We start from the raw sequence: 14658 nt of genomic DNA on the forward strand, positions 1-14658 counted from the left end.
TATGTCAGGACATGACGGAGCATGACGCACTCACGTTTGATCCCATGGCTTGTGTGGTTCCAGAGCTTTGAAGAGTACCTGTGCTTGTGATCCATCAAAGTCACATGGACTCGAAAATGACCACCACCCACTGGGGGGTGGTGGGATGCCCACTCGGCAGGTGGACCTCGGCAGGTGGACCTCGTCCCACTGGCTCAGGATGATCCCCGTTCACACTTCTCCTCCCGATAGAATCATTACCAGTGCTCTGTAGGCTCTGAAAAGTGTCCCAGTCTGGACAACTCATGACACAGTTGCCTCCCTAAGGGGCCTCCCTTGGCCTCGGGTGTTGGCGCCTGGCCCAGCTTCGACCAGGATATAGGAGTCTCTCATTTGCCCACCAGCCTGTGTTGTCTTAGCCTCCCTTGAGACGAGGAAATGAGAACAAAGGACTGCTTGACGATTATTTGGGTGAGTTATGGGAGTGCAGGAGAGGGTTCTACAAACACTGGTGATTGATTGCATATGGCCAGCGATTTGTAGAGACCAGAGATCGAAGGTGCACAAGGAGGGCAAAGTAGGCCCAGGACGGGTGTGGAAGCACAGGGTTGTGGTTGGCAGGACGGACAGGGTCCTGGGTGCAGGGGCACCAAGCACCAGGCAGAGCTCCTGGGAAGCCCAGTCAGGGTGGGAAAGGAGAAGGTCCCCGGGACACGAGCTCTCCAGGTCTCTGGCTGTGCGCTTTCCTCCCCGTGGTGAGAAGATGCAAGTGAAGGTAGATCTCAGAGCTAGATGTGCCTCGAGTGTAGCAAAGGCCGTTAAACTAGGTGGTTCCAGCGACAGAGCTCTTCCCTCGCAGTCTGGAGGCCAGAAGTCTGAAATGAAGGTGGGGAAGTGGCGCTCCCTCCCAGGGCGCTGGGGGAGGGTCCCTCCTGCCTCCTTCACCCCTGGCGGCTGCAGGCAGTCCTTGGCGCTCCTCGGCGCTTTGCTGCTTCCCCCCCAGCCTGGGCCTCCATTGCCACATGTCGTCTCCCCGAGAGTCTGTTTCTATCCTTATAGGGACACCAGTCATATTGGATTAAGGGCCACCCCATTCCAGTCCGACCTCATCTTCATTTAAATAATCACGCTTGCCACAACCCAATTCCAAATAAACCATCCTCGGGGGTTCCAGGAAGGATATGAATTTGGGAACGACACTATCCATTCCAGCACTCTTAGGAAGTCACTTGGCGACAATGCTGGATTCACAGGGAAGTGCGCAGAGCTCGGCAGGGGGCCATCTTCCGCCTTCCCTGGCCATCGTCCTGGGACACGGCTCAGGGCTGCGCCAGGGGCTGGCAAGCGACAGGTGCAGGTCGGGGCATCTCCCTGTCCTGTGTCGGGGCAACCACTGGCGCCTGGGCTTCCTGTTGGAGCTGGTCCAGTCACTCCAGAAAAGGCCCATCCGGGTCTGAAAGGCGGGGCTGTCGTGAGGGGCCTGGTGCCTCCAGGCACACCTGCTCCGGCTATTAGCTCTGTTTATTTCTGACTGATCTCTCTCCCTTTGGGGTCCGGGTCATCGGCTAACTCATTCCTGGGACACTTTCCTTGTTATAACAGCCTCTGGGCTGAAGCAACAGCCCCAGCCCCAGCCCCCAGGACCTCCGGGGTTAGGGCCACTGTGGCCGAAACCACCAGCGGTGGACTTTGGGCTAGACGTCAGTTCCTCCAAAACACCCGGGGGCGTCTCATGCCCCCATATACGGTGCGACAGACACTGGCCCAGTGCTGGGGGCAGGAGGTGCAAGCCCCAGGAGGGGCCTCCTAGGGCTCACGGCCTCTGTCCTGACTCACCCTCTGTCCTCCTCCCCTCCTCCTCCAGAGTGAGTGGGGGACTCATCTGTGCAGTTCTACCCGCCCCCCATCGTCCTCAGTGTAAACCACGCCAAAGACCGGAGCCTCCAGGAAGGGTCTGCAAGCCCCCCTCCAGGAAGCAGGAGGAAATTCTGTGCAGGGCACAGAGGGAGGCGCCCACACCCAGGGCAGCTGTAGAACGAGTAACAGCCGGTCAATAGGAGGCTCCCCCGGCGGGTGAGAGTCCAGGGCGAACCCAGGTGTACCGATTAACTGACTGTGTATCTTTCCCCCCATCTGACCCTCCGCTGGCTTGAATAACCCAGAGTGACAATCTTAGTGAGCTGAGAGGTAGCACGGAATATATAAGCCCGTGTAGGCCATGTTGACTTGTGTTGGGTGAGTTAGCAGCGCCTGCCTGGGACTCCCTCGGACCCTCACCCATCTGCGAACTCCTCTTCACTCCTCAAGACCCCGTTCAGCCTGCACTCCCAACGAGAAGCCTGCTGGGTGGCGTCCCACCAGCTCTTACCACGTTGCATCACAATCCACATGTCAAGACTTACTCTCCCCCACTGGACCGTGGGCTCTGAGGTCAGGGGCTCTGCCTGGTGTCCTCAGGGTCCAACACTAGCAGGTGGAGCACCTTGCCCTCGATCCACACTCAGTCCCTGCTTGTGGCATATGCTTGCCAATGGCCATGCACTCTGCAGGTGGGAGGTGGTAGCCCCAGCACTCAGGCCAGACCGCCCGCTGCTTGGACCCGTCCAGAGGAACCTCACCTTCCCTGGGACACTGCACACAAAGCCCAGGGCAGGAGGGATTCACGGGGAAGCGATCCCAGGACAGTCCAGGCACATGGCCAGGGACACTGTGGCAGAGGTAAGGCGTCAGAGGCTGAGGAAGGAGAGAGCCCCCAGCAGGAGCCGGGGTGTGCTCACCCTAGATTCAGGGGTGCCCAGGGCAGCCCCTTGTTAGGGTGGGGCTGGCGACCAGTCCTGGGCCTGGTTTTCATTCATTCCTGGAAGATGAACGTCCCCCCAGGGATTTTCTCTACGATGATCTCTTCATAACAAAACTCGTGCCATCTTTTAGCTTGGGCTCACACTCTCCTTCTGGGAGCAAAGCAAAGCCCTGAAACAACACAGACATTGCTCTGTCTTCAGCCTGCACTTGTCTTGGAAGAGGGGGTGAAAAGCAGATGGTGGGGGCTTGCTGAGTAGGAGGGGCTAGGCCTGGGCTGTCGCAAGGTGGGACCCAACGCTCATTGCCAACGCGTGCACAGCCAGGCCCCATCGGTCACTGGGTGGAGGACAGCTCTGGGGACAAACTCTGGGGTGGTTCAGGTCCCCCTCCAACCCCACACCCCCACCGGGGGCTGAGGTGACCAGCCAGGTGCACCTGCTTCCGGGTCCTACACAGCTTCCTGGATCCCGGCTCTGCCAGGCCCACGAGAGGAAGCCCCGACAGGCATCTTAGGTTGTGAGCCTTAGTTCATTCCTCTGGAAGATGGGTATAATTATTCCCATCTTGTTTTGATAGGCTGTTATAAAATAATTTCCAGGATATATCTTTCATTAAAAAAAAGAAGACAAGCTGAACAAAGATGTCTAGTAAGTTCTCATTTGGGTTAAAAACGTGCTTAGGTCTAGAGAGAACGTTTCTGGAAAAATACTTAAGAAAGTGTTAAATGCAGATACCTCTGGACAGGAGAGGACTTTTTTGGTTTGTCTGCCTTTTCAAAATCTACTGCACGTATTCTATTTTTATCAAAATGCTACAGTTTATCAAACTCAATTTTCTTAAAATATTGAATAAGTGTATTGAATACATTTATGAAAGTGTACTTAATGATAAAAAATAAACCTTGCTGTCAACAAGAGAAACAGAAAGGACAGGATTTTCAGGAATTACGAGGGAGGAACAAGATCCGTGCGCACAGCGTGCCTGAATCTCGGGCTGGACTCGTCTTTTCAAATCTCCAAGGCTGGTCTTGGTTCTGGGCACGGAGGTCACTGAGGAGGGCGCCTTCTCGGCTGCTCCTGGCTGGGTTTCTGGCTGCCGTCCAGCCCCACGCGGAGCCTTCATCCTCTCCCCCAGGCCAGGCTAGCCTGGGACTCACAGCGCAGCTCCCCAGAGAGGAGTGGTAAACCGGAGACTGGAGTCTGGCCTCTCAGCTGGCTTGCTACCACGGTGGTGGGGTCAGACTGGCCTGTCCCCCCACAGTCCTGCACAGGGAAAAGTAGGTGCGGCCAGAGGAGGGGAGGGCCGTCCCCAAGCAAACAGAAGCCAGAGTACCTGCACAAACAGCAGGGTATAAATGCGTCCCCTTGGCCGACGCGGCACGTTCTCCGAGCAGACGGGTCCCCAGAGCCCGCCCGCTGGTGACCATGGAGGCCAGAGCGCTCTGGCTGCTGGTGGTGGTCCTGGTGCTGGGGTCCTCCAGCTGGGCAGCAGCGTACCAGGGCCTGTGTGAGTACTGCTCAGGCTTCCTCTTCAGGCCGTAGGAAGGAGGGGGCTGGTGGCGGGTGGGGGGAGGGCAGAGGAGGAGGAGAAGGGACGCCAGATGCAGGCTCTGGGGGCCGTGTGGGGGCTTGAGGAAGGTGACCAGGCCCCCACGTTAATTAGTAACTGCCATTTACCAGATGCACACGGTTCCTCTCAATAGCCCTACAAACTGGGTCTTGCTGTTTCCATTTTACAGACAAGGAGACCGAGGCTCAGAAAGTTAGTGACTGACTGCATGCAACCCTCCCAGTCGGTGCTGGGACCAGGTTCGAACCCAGGTTAGAGCCTGGCCTGGCTGGCAGCCTCTGCCAACCCTAACACCCCGTTGCCTTCTTGGCCGCAGATTTCTGAATTACCAGATAGGTCTTGACACACTGTGTGGGCGCATTTACCAAACAGAAAGACCAATGAATATGGTTTCTTCCAGAACGTTTTCAGTGCACACGGACAATTTCCACTTAGCCCTGGCCTTGCACCTGCAGGTGGGGGGTGTGGCTGTCCCATCCACCCAAGTTTGAAGAAATTAGGGTGTGGCTCTTATCAGGTGCCAAAGGGAGTGGCTCCCAGCCTGGGTGCCCGCCAGAGTCACCCGGACGGCTTTGCACATCCTGCAGCCCGGGACGTGCCCCTTCACGCCACAGTGTCTCTGGGATCCCAGCACGAGCGAGGTTCGGGAAGCCCTGGAATGAAGAATTACCCAGTGGCAGGGATAGAAGAGGATTTCAGGGATTTCCTGTGGTTTCTGTTTTCCTAAGGAATATCCCGTTAAGTGACCAGGCAAACATTGCAGAACTTGAGCAACATAGGCTTGCTTCAAAAACAAGTGGTGAGGACGGAAGGATGTGCCAGAAAGATGGGACACACCAAGGGATTGGGGGACAGGGAGACACGGAAAAGGAAGGGAAAACAGCACGCATTGTGGTTTTCTGTTTTAAGTGTGTATCTCCTATTATACTATTCATTTTTTTAAGGGAGCAGTTTGTGTTGGTAAAACAGTGAAGGGGAACCTTCTTTCTGGGTTTGGGGGCCCCCAGATGGCCAGCGGGAAGGAACCGCGGCCCATGGACCCCCGACAGAGCCCTGGGGGCACACGGTGCGAGGGGCACCCTGGCCGAGGCCCAGAGCTCCCACAGGGCAAGTAAAACCTTCTGCGGGAAGAGCGTCTTCCTCAAGCAGATGTTGGGGTGCGGGGGGGTCATTTGCTTTGAACTCGGAAGCTGGGGGGAGGCTGCGGGCTGGCAAACTGAAGTCCGCAGACCCACCCGCGCTGACCGGGTGTTGTTTGGGACAGCGACGAACCTGTGTGAGGTGCCGGCCAAGGACAGGGTGGACTGTGGCTACCCCAACATCACCCCCGAGCAGTGCACCGGTCGGGGCTGCTGCTTCGACTCCAGCACCCATGGGGTGCCCTGGTGCTTCAAGCCCCTGCAGGACACAGGTGAGCGGGCCCGCGGGCGCGGCGTCCTTCCTGGGTCCCCGGAGGCCACGCACGCCCGGGCAGGGCCCCCAGCGCCGCGGCTGTCCATCGGCGGAGGCCTCAGTCAGGGGCTGTCCCTGCTGTCCCTTTGCTGAGGGGTCTGTGCCGACTCTAAAGCCGTTGTTTCGAAAATGTGCTCAAAGTCAAGGCGCTACGTACAGGGAGCTGGTTTAAAACCTCCCCCGGAGCGAAGTGGAAAATGCACAGGTTTGGGAAGCCGGGCCGATGTCTGAAGCCGCCGTGAGCAAACAAAGCCCTGTCGTTTGTGACGTGCTCCTGGCGGGACAGACGGTGGCGGCCCCGGGCACGGAGCCCCGGTGCCTCCCCGCACCCCACCACCTCCCCCCAGACGCACCCCCCCTTCCTCAGCGGTGCTGCGGGGCTGGGACTGCCACTCCGGGGAAGCCCGGGTCAGCCGCAAGCAGGGGTCCGCACACGCGGGGGCGGGGGGGGTGGGGGGGGTGTGCAGCCCTGGCTCCGTCATCCCACCCCACATCTGGGGCGTGACGTCTGCTAGAAGCCACCTGGCCGTCCAGGTGCCAGCTCATCTTCTAAGAAGGACACAGGCGCCTACGCAAGGCACCTTCCTGGAATCAGCACGCGCGCCCTTTGTCCCCCGGCATGAGGGAGTGGGGCCGCCTTCCAGCTGATGCCAGCATCCTGATCGATGATGGGGCCCCCGCCCACTGCCCCGGGCCTCCTCCCCCTTCCTGGCAAATCCAGGCAGAGGCCCAGATAAGGCTTCGGGACCAGGAGGGAGTTGTCCATTGCCTCTCTGCTGGCTGTCCCCAGGCTTTGGGGCCCCTCAGCGGGGGGCGGGGGTTATACCTTCCCCTTTGGGTGCTGACAGCCCCTTTGGGTCCCCCATCCTTTCTATCACCTGCCTGAATCCCTAAGTTCTGGTGGGACATAGGGCTATTCTCCACAAGGTCAGACACTCAAAGCTTTCCCAGTGACTTGGGGAGAACGCAGGCCAAGGCACTGACCTTGGAGCCTGTCTTGACCTTGAGAAGCCAGGCACCCAGTGGGTGAGGTCGAGGCTGGTCATGGGGATGCATGCCTGTGCTTTGTTTCCAGAATGCAGATTTTGAAGCAACGTCCACTGGCCCTGGACACCCCGGGATATGACCGTCCACACTCGGGGCACCCTGCCTGTGTCCTCTGCCGGCTGTGCATCCCTGCTTTTCTCCCACCCTGCTCCCGGCAACCCCTTCCCTGAAAGCTAGGGCCTGGGGCCTGGTGTCTTAACGAATAAAGATCCCGAACTCAGCATGAGGGCCGTTCCTCGTTCCTGAGACTCCATGCTCTTGTGTTTTATTTCTGCCAAGTGGCTCTCCTTTCTCAGCCTCTCCCAGAGGGGGGTGGGGGGAGGGGGTGCGAGCGCCTCCAGCCCAGGGCCTCCCAGACCCCCTCCCCACCCCGGAGCTGAAAGACGACCCTAAGTAGCTGCACTGTTTGCATGAAGATGTCGCAGGTCTCAGACCAAGCCTGACACCACAGGGAGGCCCAGTGGCCTTCTTAGTGGCCACCACCTCGTGCAAATTCAGAAAAGACATTTCAAATACAAGTTTCAAAAAAAAAAAAAAGGTGATTAATGTCTTCCTTCGTGAAGAGAGCAAACCAATAAAGCCATCTTACCAACTGGCACTTTTTTGTATTTATTTGCAAGTCGAGTGTAATAGCTGTGGCCTTCTTTTACCTTTTTCTTCTGAAAACGGAGGCAGCTTTGTGAAGAAATGAGCTAGTCTCACCATGAGGATTCTGTCTCAGGTTCTCACGAAGTCCTAACGACCCTAGATGCAGAGTTCTTCCCTCCGTCCCTGACTTTCTGGGACACGTGCCTCCCCACCGATGTCACGCAGGGCCCCCGGGTGGGAAGCTCAGCGCGACCCTCTGCTCGGGCCAGGCGTCCTGCATGCTGTTTTTGCCGCCTGCAGCCTCTTACGGCCAGAGGTTCGATTCCCCACGTGCTCCATCCTGCCGGACGGCCGTCAGCAAACAGAGCAGCTCACAGAAATGGGGTCTCTTGGTCTGAGTCGTCCTCCTACTGAAAAGAGACACCGGCTCCCATCAGAACAACAGTTTTGTTCTGGGGTCTGCACTTGGGGCCAGGTCCCCCGAGCTGACGACGTCCCTGGAAGTGAGATATCATTACCCTTGCTTTACCCAGGGGCGCTCGCTCTGGGGGGCCACAGAGCTTCGGTGTCCTGGGCCTGTGGCTGCCAGGCCCTCAGAGGAGGAGAGATAAGGAAAGATAAGGAAGAAGACTTTAAAAGTCCCACGCAGTGGGGTCTGCTGTGAGGGGGCCAAGGCAGGACGCCCAGGCCTCCAAATCCAAAGCCCCGTGTGTTCCTTCCAATCTCCAGCCACTGCACCTGCCAGGCCTAGGGAGCGAACCTTTCTGGAAACATCCTAGACCACGCAGCAGGTGCAAAGTGCAGCCTCCTCCCCAGAGGACGTGCTCCCACGGCGGTGCTCACCTGGACAGACCCCTCCTTCTGCCTCTGTGTCCCTTTCTCCTCACAGACCAAGCCCCGCCTTGGAGGCCGGGCCGGATCTTAGCTGGAGGGGTTCAGAGGTCACCCTGGTGACGGCGCGGTGCTGTCACCATCCCCCGTGCTACCCACCCGGCCTCCGGGGCCCGGCTCTGCGGCTTCCTGCCGCAGAGCCTCATCGATGGTGATGGCCCACCTGTCTCTGCTTGTCTCTGCCATGCCTGAGCCCTGATCCGGACACCCCCTCCCCCTGCGCTCCCCACCTGCCCGGGGACTGCCTATTGTCTGCCCCTGTGCCCCGGAGGGACAGGGTCCACCCAGAACCTGAGGCTGGGGGCCCCCCTTGCTCCTCCTGCCCCTTCCTCAGTTACAACAAGGCTTCAGGCATGTTCCAGATTGGTCACCTTGGGCTCTCGCTGTCCTGTGGGTGGTGGGTTGAGTTTGCTCCCGTCAGCGGAAAGTATTAGGTGGGCAGATGTGTCCCTCGAGGTCCCGATGGGAGAGCAAGACCCCGGCTGACATCGTGCGTTACTCCCCCCCGTGCAAGTCCTCACACCTGGGTCTGGCCGGCAACCACCCCCCAGGTGCTGGTCCCTGAGCGCTCGCCACACCCTCCCCCCAGCAAGGGGACGGCCCCCTGTCTTTCCTCTCTGCCGGTCCTGGGGGTCCGAGTCTAGATCTGCTCTCCGTGGCTCCCCCCGGACCCTCTCCAGGGGTGAGATGAGCAAACAGCGCCAAGCCTCTGCGGGGCCGCCTCACGCCCAGTGGCTCTCAGCGCGAGTTCCGTGGCCCTGGGCACCCGGGGCCTGGGTTCATGGAAGATGCCCCGGGCTCATGGCCGGCCCAGGGGCGCTCGCTCTGGGGGGCCACAGAGCTTCGGTGTCCTGGGCCTGTGGCTGCCAGGCCCTCAGAGGAGGCTCGCCGCCTGGGGACCACACGGGCCCTCGGGGACATGCGGCTTCCCGGCGTGGCCACACACTCGCAGAGTGAGGAGAGAGCCAAGGCCTGACCAGGGACAGGGACAGCCCCCGACCCTGTGGAGGCACGAGGGTCCCCAGAGCTCCGCACCCTGCCCCCCTTGGCTGCAGTCGTCACCCCTCACAGACACGGCGCTCGCCAGCCACCGCCTCACTCACGGGCCCGATCAGAGGCCCCCATCTCCACCAGAGCCACAGACACCACCATGGCGGGGGGTCCTGCCTCCTACCCCCACCCGCAGGCTGTGTCTTCTATCCCACTGTTGCATGTTCCAGTCTTGAGAGTGTCTTCCTGGGTAACTTGGGGAGACCCCAGGTCAGACTCAGATGCAGAAACAACCTTCACCCCCAGCACGGGGGCCTCCTTCCAGGGACCCCCCTGCTCAGGAGAATCATCTGGGTGGGGATGTAACCGTCTCGTCCTGGGGCTCAAAGTTCTCTCCCTTCTCTCTGTTGTTCCTGCAGCAGGGCAAGGGGGATCCTCATGCAAGTCATGCTTTGGACCGTCTGCTCCATGCTCCCTGGGGGTCCTGGGCAGTGTGAATGCTAGCACACATCCCCCCCCAAAGCCAATAGCCTCACAAGTACTTCAAGGAATGGATGTAGATGTTACAGTCATCTGGGGAGCTTCCAAAAACCTCAGAGGCCCAGCAAGCCCCAGTCTGCAGGGTGAGTCCCAGCACCTCCATCCATGCAGGGCAGACACCCAACCATGAACGCTCAGTGGGTTGTCGGGGAGGACTGGATCTCCAAGTCCGAGAGGCAGATGCTGACCCAGGGCTCAAGATCTCCACTCTTCTCCAGCCTGTCCAAAATTGAAGGAGCAAGCAAAACCTGTGGTTCATGCGTCCCCGTAAAGCCTCTGGGCCCAAAAGACCACAGACAATCTGGGGACCCTGCCAGGCGACTTTAAAAAAATACTCCAGTAAAATACCATTTATCTTGATTGCTCAGATTCAGGGCCCCCCTTCAATTCCATGCCTCAGCCTAGCCCAGTCCCGAGCCCATGGGGGGCTGTGGTATGCTCGCAAACGAGTTCACAGAGCACCTGCAACCGGCCAGGCCGCTGACCCTGATGGAGGGAGACACCCCCATCCCCAGCCGGGGAGCCAGACCGCTGACCGGTCCGAACCCCAGGGACCACCAGCCCCTTCTGCTGGCTGGCGTGTGTACCGCAGCTTCCTACCCTCCCCAGCCGCTGCCTGGCTTCATTCCTCCGCCTTCTAGATAGGATTTATTAGGATACCCAATCTCCCAGCTGCCTCTACCTCCTGCCAGCACCCAATCCTGAGCCAAGCCCCATTTCCGTGAATGTCCCCCAAGTCCTATGTAGTTGATCCTTTCTAACGCCGTCTTACTGAGATGCCCCACTGTGTGTGGTGTCCCTTGTCGCCCCAAGTCCATCAACCCCCCTTGACGGCACGTGTGCTCCCGTGGTCTTTGGCAGGAGGGCGTCGCCAAGACACGGGCTGAAGGCTTGGTGGGGCGATGGGGGCCCAGGGACACATGGTCTTGACCAGTGGGTCTCGCTGGTTCTGCACAGCCGTTGGGGACGTTTGGAAACTCGTGGCACGTTTCTGAGCATCATATGAATGGGGGGGGCGTTGAGTGGACACAAAGCCAGAGTGTCAGGGGTCTGCAGTGCGCCAGGGCATCCTGTGGACTTCTTGCTGGACGCCAAAGGCAGCCACAAATCTGTTTATAACGGTTTGAGTCTAGAGCCTACTTCTGTGTAAATCCTAACATGAAGTTATTGTTTGGGTTTTTGCAAAGTCTGGAGATGCCGGGATTTCCCAGGAATGCAGGCTGATGGGAATCGAGGGAAGGCTTCACTGAGGTTGGAGCTTCGGCCAAGTGGATCATTTCAAACATGACATCACTAGGGACAGGGCCCCACGTGGCTTGTGAGTTGTTGGCCTTGGGGCTCCCTGCCTTCCTAGGTGGTGCACTCCCTGGGCGGGGGGGTCCTGTGCAGGGCCACCATGCGGAGTGTGGGCACGTGGGAACGCATGATGTCACTCCATCCACCAACACTTTCCCTTTACTTGTCCTATTTTATAGGGCACTATGCATATTTATTTTACTTTGTGTGTAGGCATGTTATTAAGTATAAAATTATTAAGTAAAAAAAATTATTAAGTATAACTTCCTTTCAGGAGATCAAAAGGGGTCTTGTGAAATCCTTGGTATAAAGAGGTGGGCTTTGCTGGAAGCGCCTTGTCTCCCGGTGAGGCCCCCTGCCTCTTCTTGCCCAGTCCACCCCCAAGCAGGGCAGCCCCAGAGCCCCCTGCCTCCCTGGCCTCTATTGGTTCCCATCCTTTCAATCTTAAACCTGAATCACGCTTTTGAATTTAAAAAAATCCCAAAGGCTGGCAGATGTGTTCTCTGGTTCCCCTAGGACTGCCTCCTAAAAGCCCCCTCCCCCTCTTCCCCAGGTCAGATGATGGAGGGTCACTGGGCCCACAGAAGCGGGGATAACAAGACCTTGGCTCACACCTGCCCCATCACCCCAGCACTCTGCACCTTACTTCCCATTCAGGGGCTCTGCTCCCGCTTTCCAAAACAATCCATTTCTCCCCAATATCCCCACAGCTGTCGAGGCCCAGTGGGGTAAAACCTGGGGTCATGCACACCCAGCCCACTCTGCCGAGCCTGACCCCTCCCAAGGAGCACTGCTGGGGGACCCCGAGGCAGGCACCTGGGAAGGTTGGGTCTCTAGCTAGGTTTGCACCCCTCCAGGGCTGGAAGGGCTGGGATGGAGCTGGTAAAAGCCCTAGAGCACCGTGGTCCCTCCCTTGTTCACTGCCTGATCCCTCCTCCCTCATCCTCCCTCTCTCCTCACTAATACCACTAACTTACCAAAGGGCCCAGTTTCAACGGTTGGAAATCCTGGCACCGACCTTACCTGCGTGTCGAAGACCAGGATCCCCGCAGGGGTGAGTCACACCCCCCTCACTGCCGACCTCCAGTCTCCATCAGGGAAAACTTCATCTTTACCAATATTTCAAAGTCCTTCCTCATTCTCCTTTTCGTGTGGTTGAGCGGAACCCCAGGTGCAGCCCATTCCCTCCATCTCCTACCCCGAGAGAGGTGCCCTGTGCTGGGGGAGAGACCCGGACTGGAAGGGACAAGGGTATCGGGGGGGCACTGGGTGCCCTGCCCCCTACACAGATAAAAGAGCGGCTCAGGCTCCTCTAAGGAAGGCTCATTGCTGCAGGGCTGTCCTGTTTCACACATTTTACTTCACGGAGCCCCACAGTAGCCCTTCGAGGTGTGGATTACAAGTGAGCGAGTGGAAGCACAGAGCATGAGCTGAAGAGCCTAAGGTCACACAGCAGAGAGGGGGACCGAAGCCCAGAGTCTGGTTCCAGGGTCTGCAGATAGCCCCCCCAGCTCCAGCAGCTCCAAGCTCTTAGAGTGGAGGAGGGGGGTCCTTCTGGGTTCATGGCCAGGGCACGGGGTGGGGTAGCCTCTGGGGGGAGGGGGGAAAGAAGCTGGTGGTAGACCTGGAAGCCAGGACTGACGGAGCACCTGGCAGGTGTCAGACACCGACTGAGCACTTGGGATTTGCTAACGTTCTGAATGCTCCTAAACAAGCCCACAGAGTCGGGGGTGTTACCACCCCCATTTTCAGAGAAGGAAACAGACACGGAGCCAGGTAGTATTTTGGTCGGGATTTGGCAGCCAGCCAGGCTGGCCTCTGAGGATGCACGAGGCAGAGCCCTTCTGGAAGAGGGTGGTCGGGTGACAGCCCCTGCCACACGTGGACCACTCTGCTCTGCTTCGTGTTCCCAGCCGCAACAGACACGGGGGGAAGAAATTACATCCTCGGTCCTGTGTTTCAACCTCGTGTAAAGATCCCGTCGTGATCTCCCGTAGGTTTAAAAACTCAACACTGAAATGCAAACTAAGCTTGAGCAATTACTTCCAATTACTTGCTTGCCAGGAGCCCAAAGTCCCCCAGAGCCCAGTTCTTTCCCTGAGTTCTGTGAGACCGGCTGGTGGGGGGGGGGTCTCCAAGGGAGACGGGGTCTTCCTCGGGATTTTTAAACAATGTTCTTGGCTGGGGACAGACGATGTTGTTAGAGCACCCAAGAGAGTGCTAGCCAATGTTAAAATTGGGGGCTAGGAAGTGCTATAGTGTGAGCTGGAGACTCTTTCTCCCTTTTGCTCAAACTGCAGTGAGAAATCACATATTTATTCTTACTTTACCAATGAGGAAGTTGAGAGAAACTTACCCAAGGACACAGCCTTGCTGAGGTTCAATGCTGGGACGAGCTGGCTGCTTTGGTGGGGCCGCGGGCAGTATGATGCCCCTCATGGCACCGTGGGGCACCCTGGCCACTCAGCTGACCACGGGGGGCCCCAAAGGGCGCCCATTACGCCTCCACCTGCTGGTCAGAGCGCCTCTAAAGTGAGCATCCATCAGTGGCTCAGGGTGGATTCATGTAATGACTGGGTTCCATATGGTCCCAGGGATCATTTTGTGATTGAATACCTTCCTCACCGACTTGAGCATGATACACGTATGTAGAACTTTCCAGAACCCACAGAACGAGAACTTTGACTTGCCCAGGAGAAGCCAGACTCCCTTGCTGCTGGTGGGAAAGGGGAGATGAATGCTAGGCTTTCCGCCCCCTTACACTCACACTGTGGCCATTAAACCTGATTATGACTTCCCGTCACGTGTACGTGCCTTTCCCGCACTCTTCAGTACAGCTGGGCAGTAAGAGTGTGGCTTCAACATTTCTTATTTGGCAGTGGTTCCTTCCGTGTAGGCTGCGTGGCTCTGCATTGTCCCAGAATACGTTGGCCATTCACTGGAAGTCGTCACTCTGTTCTAAGAATCCTTAAACTTTCAGTGGCATGAAGAGGAAGGTTTTGCTTCAAACTCAGCCACAGGGTCAGGCTGGCAGACAGATTCCCTCATGCGGCTGTCATCTTTGAGAGTAGGTGGCAGAAGGAAAGGGGATCTCTGCACATGTCAAGACGGAAAATTCCCCTGGGTAGGTGAGAACTAGGACCAAAGCCAGGGGAGAGTAGATGTGGGTGTCCAAGGGCTCCCTCTTGCGGGCGCTGGGGCTGAGAGCTCAGAGCCAGCACACCTTGGTCGGCCGTCACACTTTTGGGGGGCGGGGTGTCTCAACCTTTCTGAGCTGGGGCGATCCTTCTCGTACGTTGTGTGTTGCTTTTGAAAGCTACCTGTGCTTTCTGCTAAGAGAGGGCGACGTGTGCGTGATTGCATCCACACGACGTGCCCAGAACAGGCACATCCATGGAGACAGGAAGCAGGTTAGTGGCTGCCGGGGGGTTGGGGGGGTGGGGGGGTGACTGGTGGACTTCTTTTGGGGGCGACGAAAATCTGGAACCGGAGAGTGGTAGCAGC

At 58.1% G+C, this 14658-nt stretch overlaps 1 protein-coding gene across 1 annotated transcript; it reads left to right on the forward strand.

Moving 5' to 3' along the window:
* The first annotated feature begins 4123 nt into the window (after positions 1-4123).
* On the forward strand, positions 4124-7275 carry TFF3 (trefoil factor 3). The gene is made up of 3 exons (XM_036094355.2): positions 4124-4287; positions 5615-5761; positions 6878-7275. The coding sequence occupies exons 1-3, from the start codon at positions 4206-4208 to the stop codon at positions 6889-6891; spliced, it is 243 nt and encodes an 80-aa protein (XP_035950248.1). The 5' UTR covers positions 4124-4205; the 3' UTR covers positions 6892-7275.
* The last annotated feature ends 7383 nt before the right edge of the window (positions 7276-14658 follow it).

This window comes from Halichoerus grypus, chromosome 1 (genome assembly GCF_964656455.1).
Source record: "Halichoerus grypus chromosome 1, mHalGry1.hap1.1, whole genome shotgun sequence".
Lineage (NCBI taxonomy): Eukaryota > Metazoa > Chordata > Mammalia > Carnivora > Phocidae > Halichoerus > Halichoerus grypus.

Excerpts from the sequence above, each read along its gene's own strand:
- TFF3 (XM_036094355.2), top strand. The coding sequence starts at position 4,206 with ATGGAGGCCAGAGCGCTCTGGCTGCTGGTGGTGGTCCTGGTGCTGGGG. Across the intron at positions 4,288-5,614 it reads AGCAGCGTACCAGGGCCTGT|CGACGAACCTGTGTGAGGTG; the intron begins GTGAGTACTGCT and ends TGTTTGGGACAG.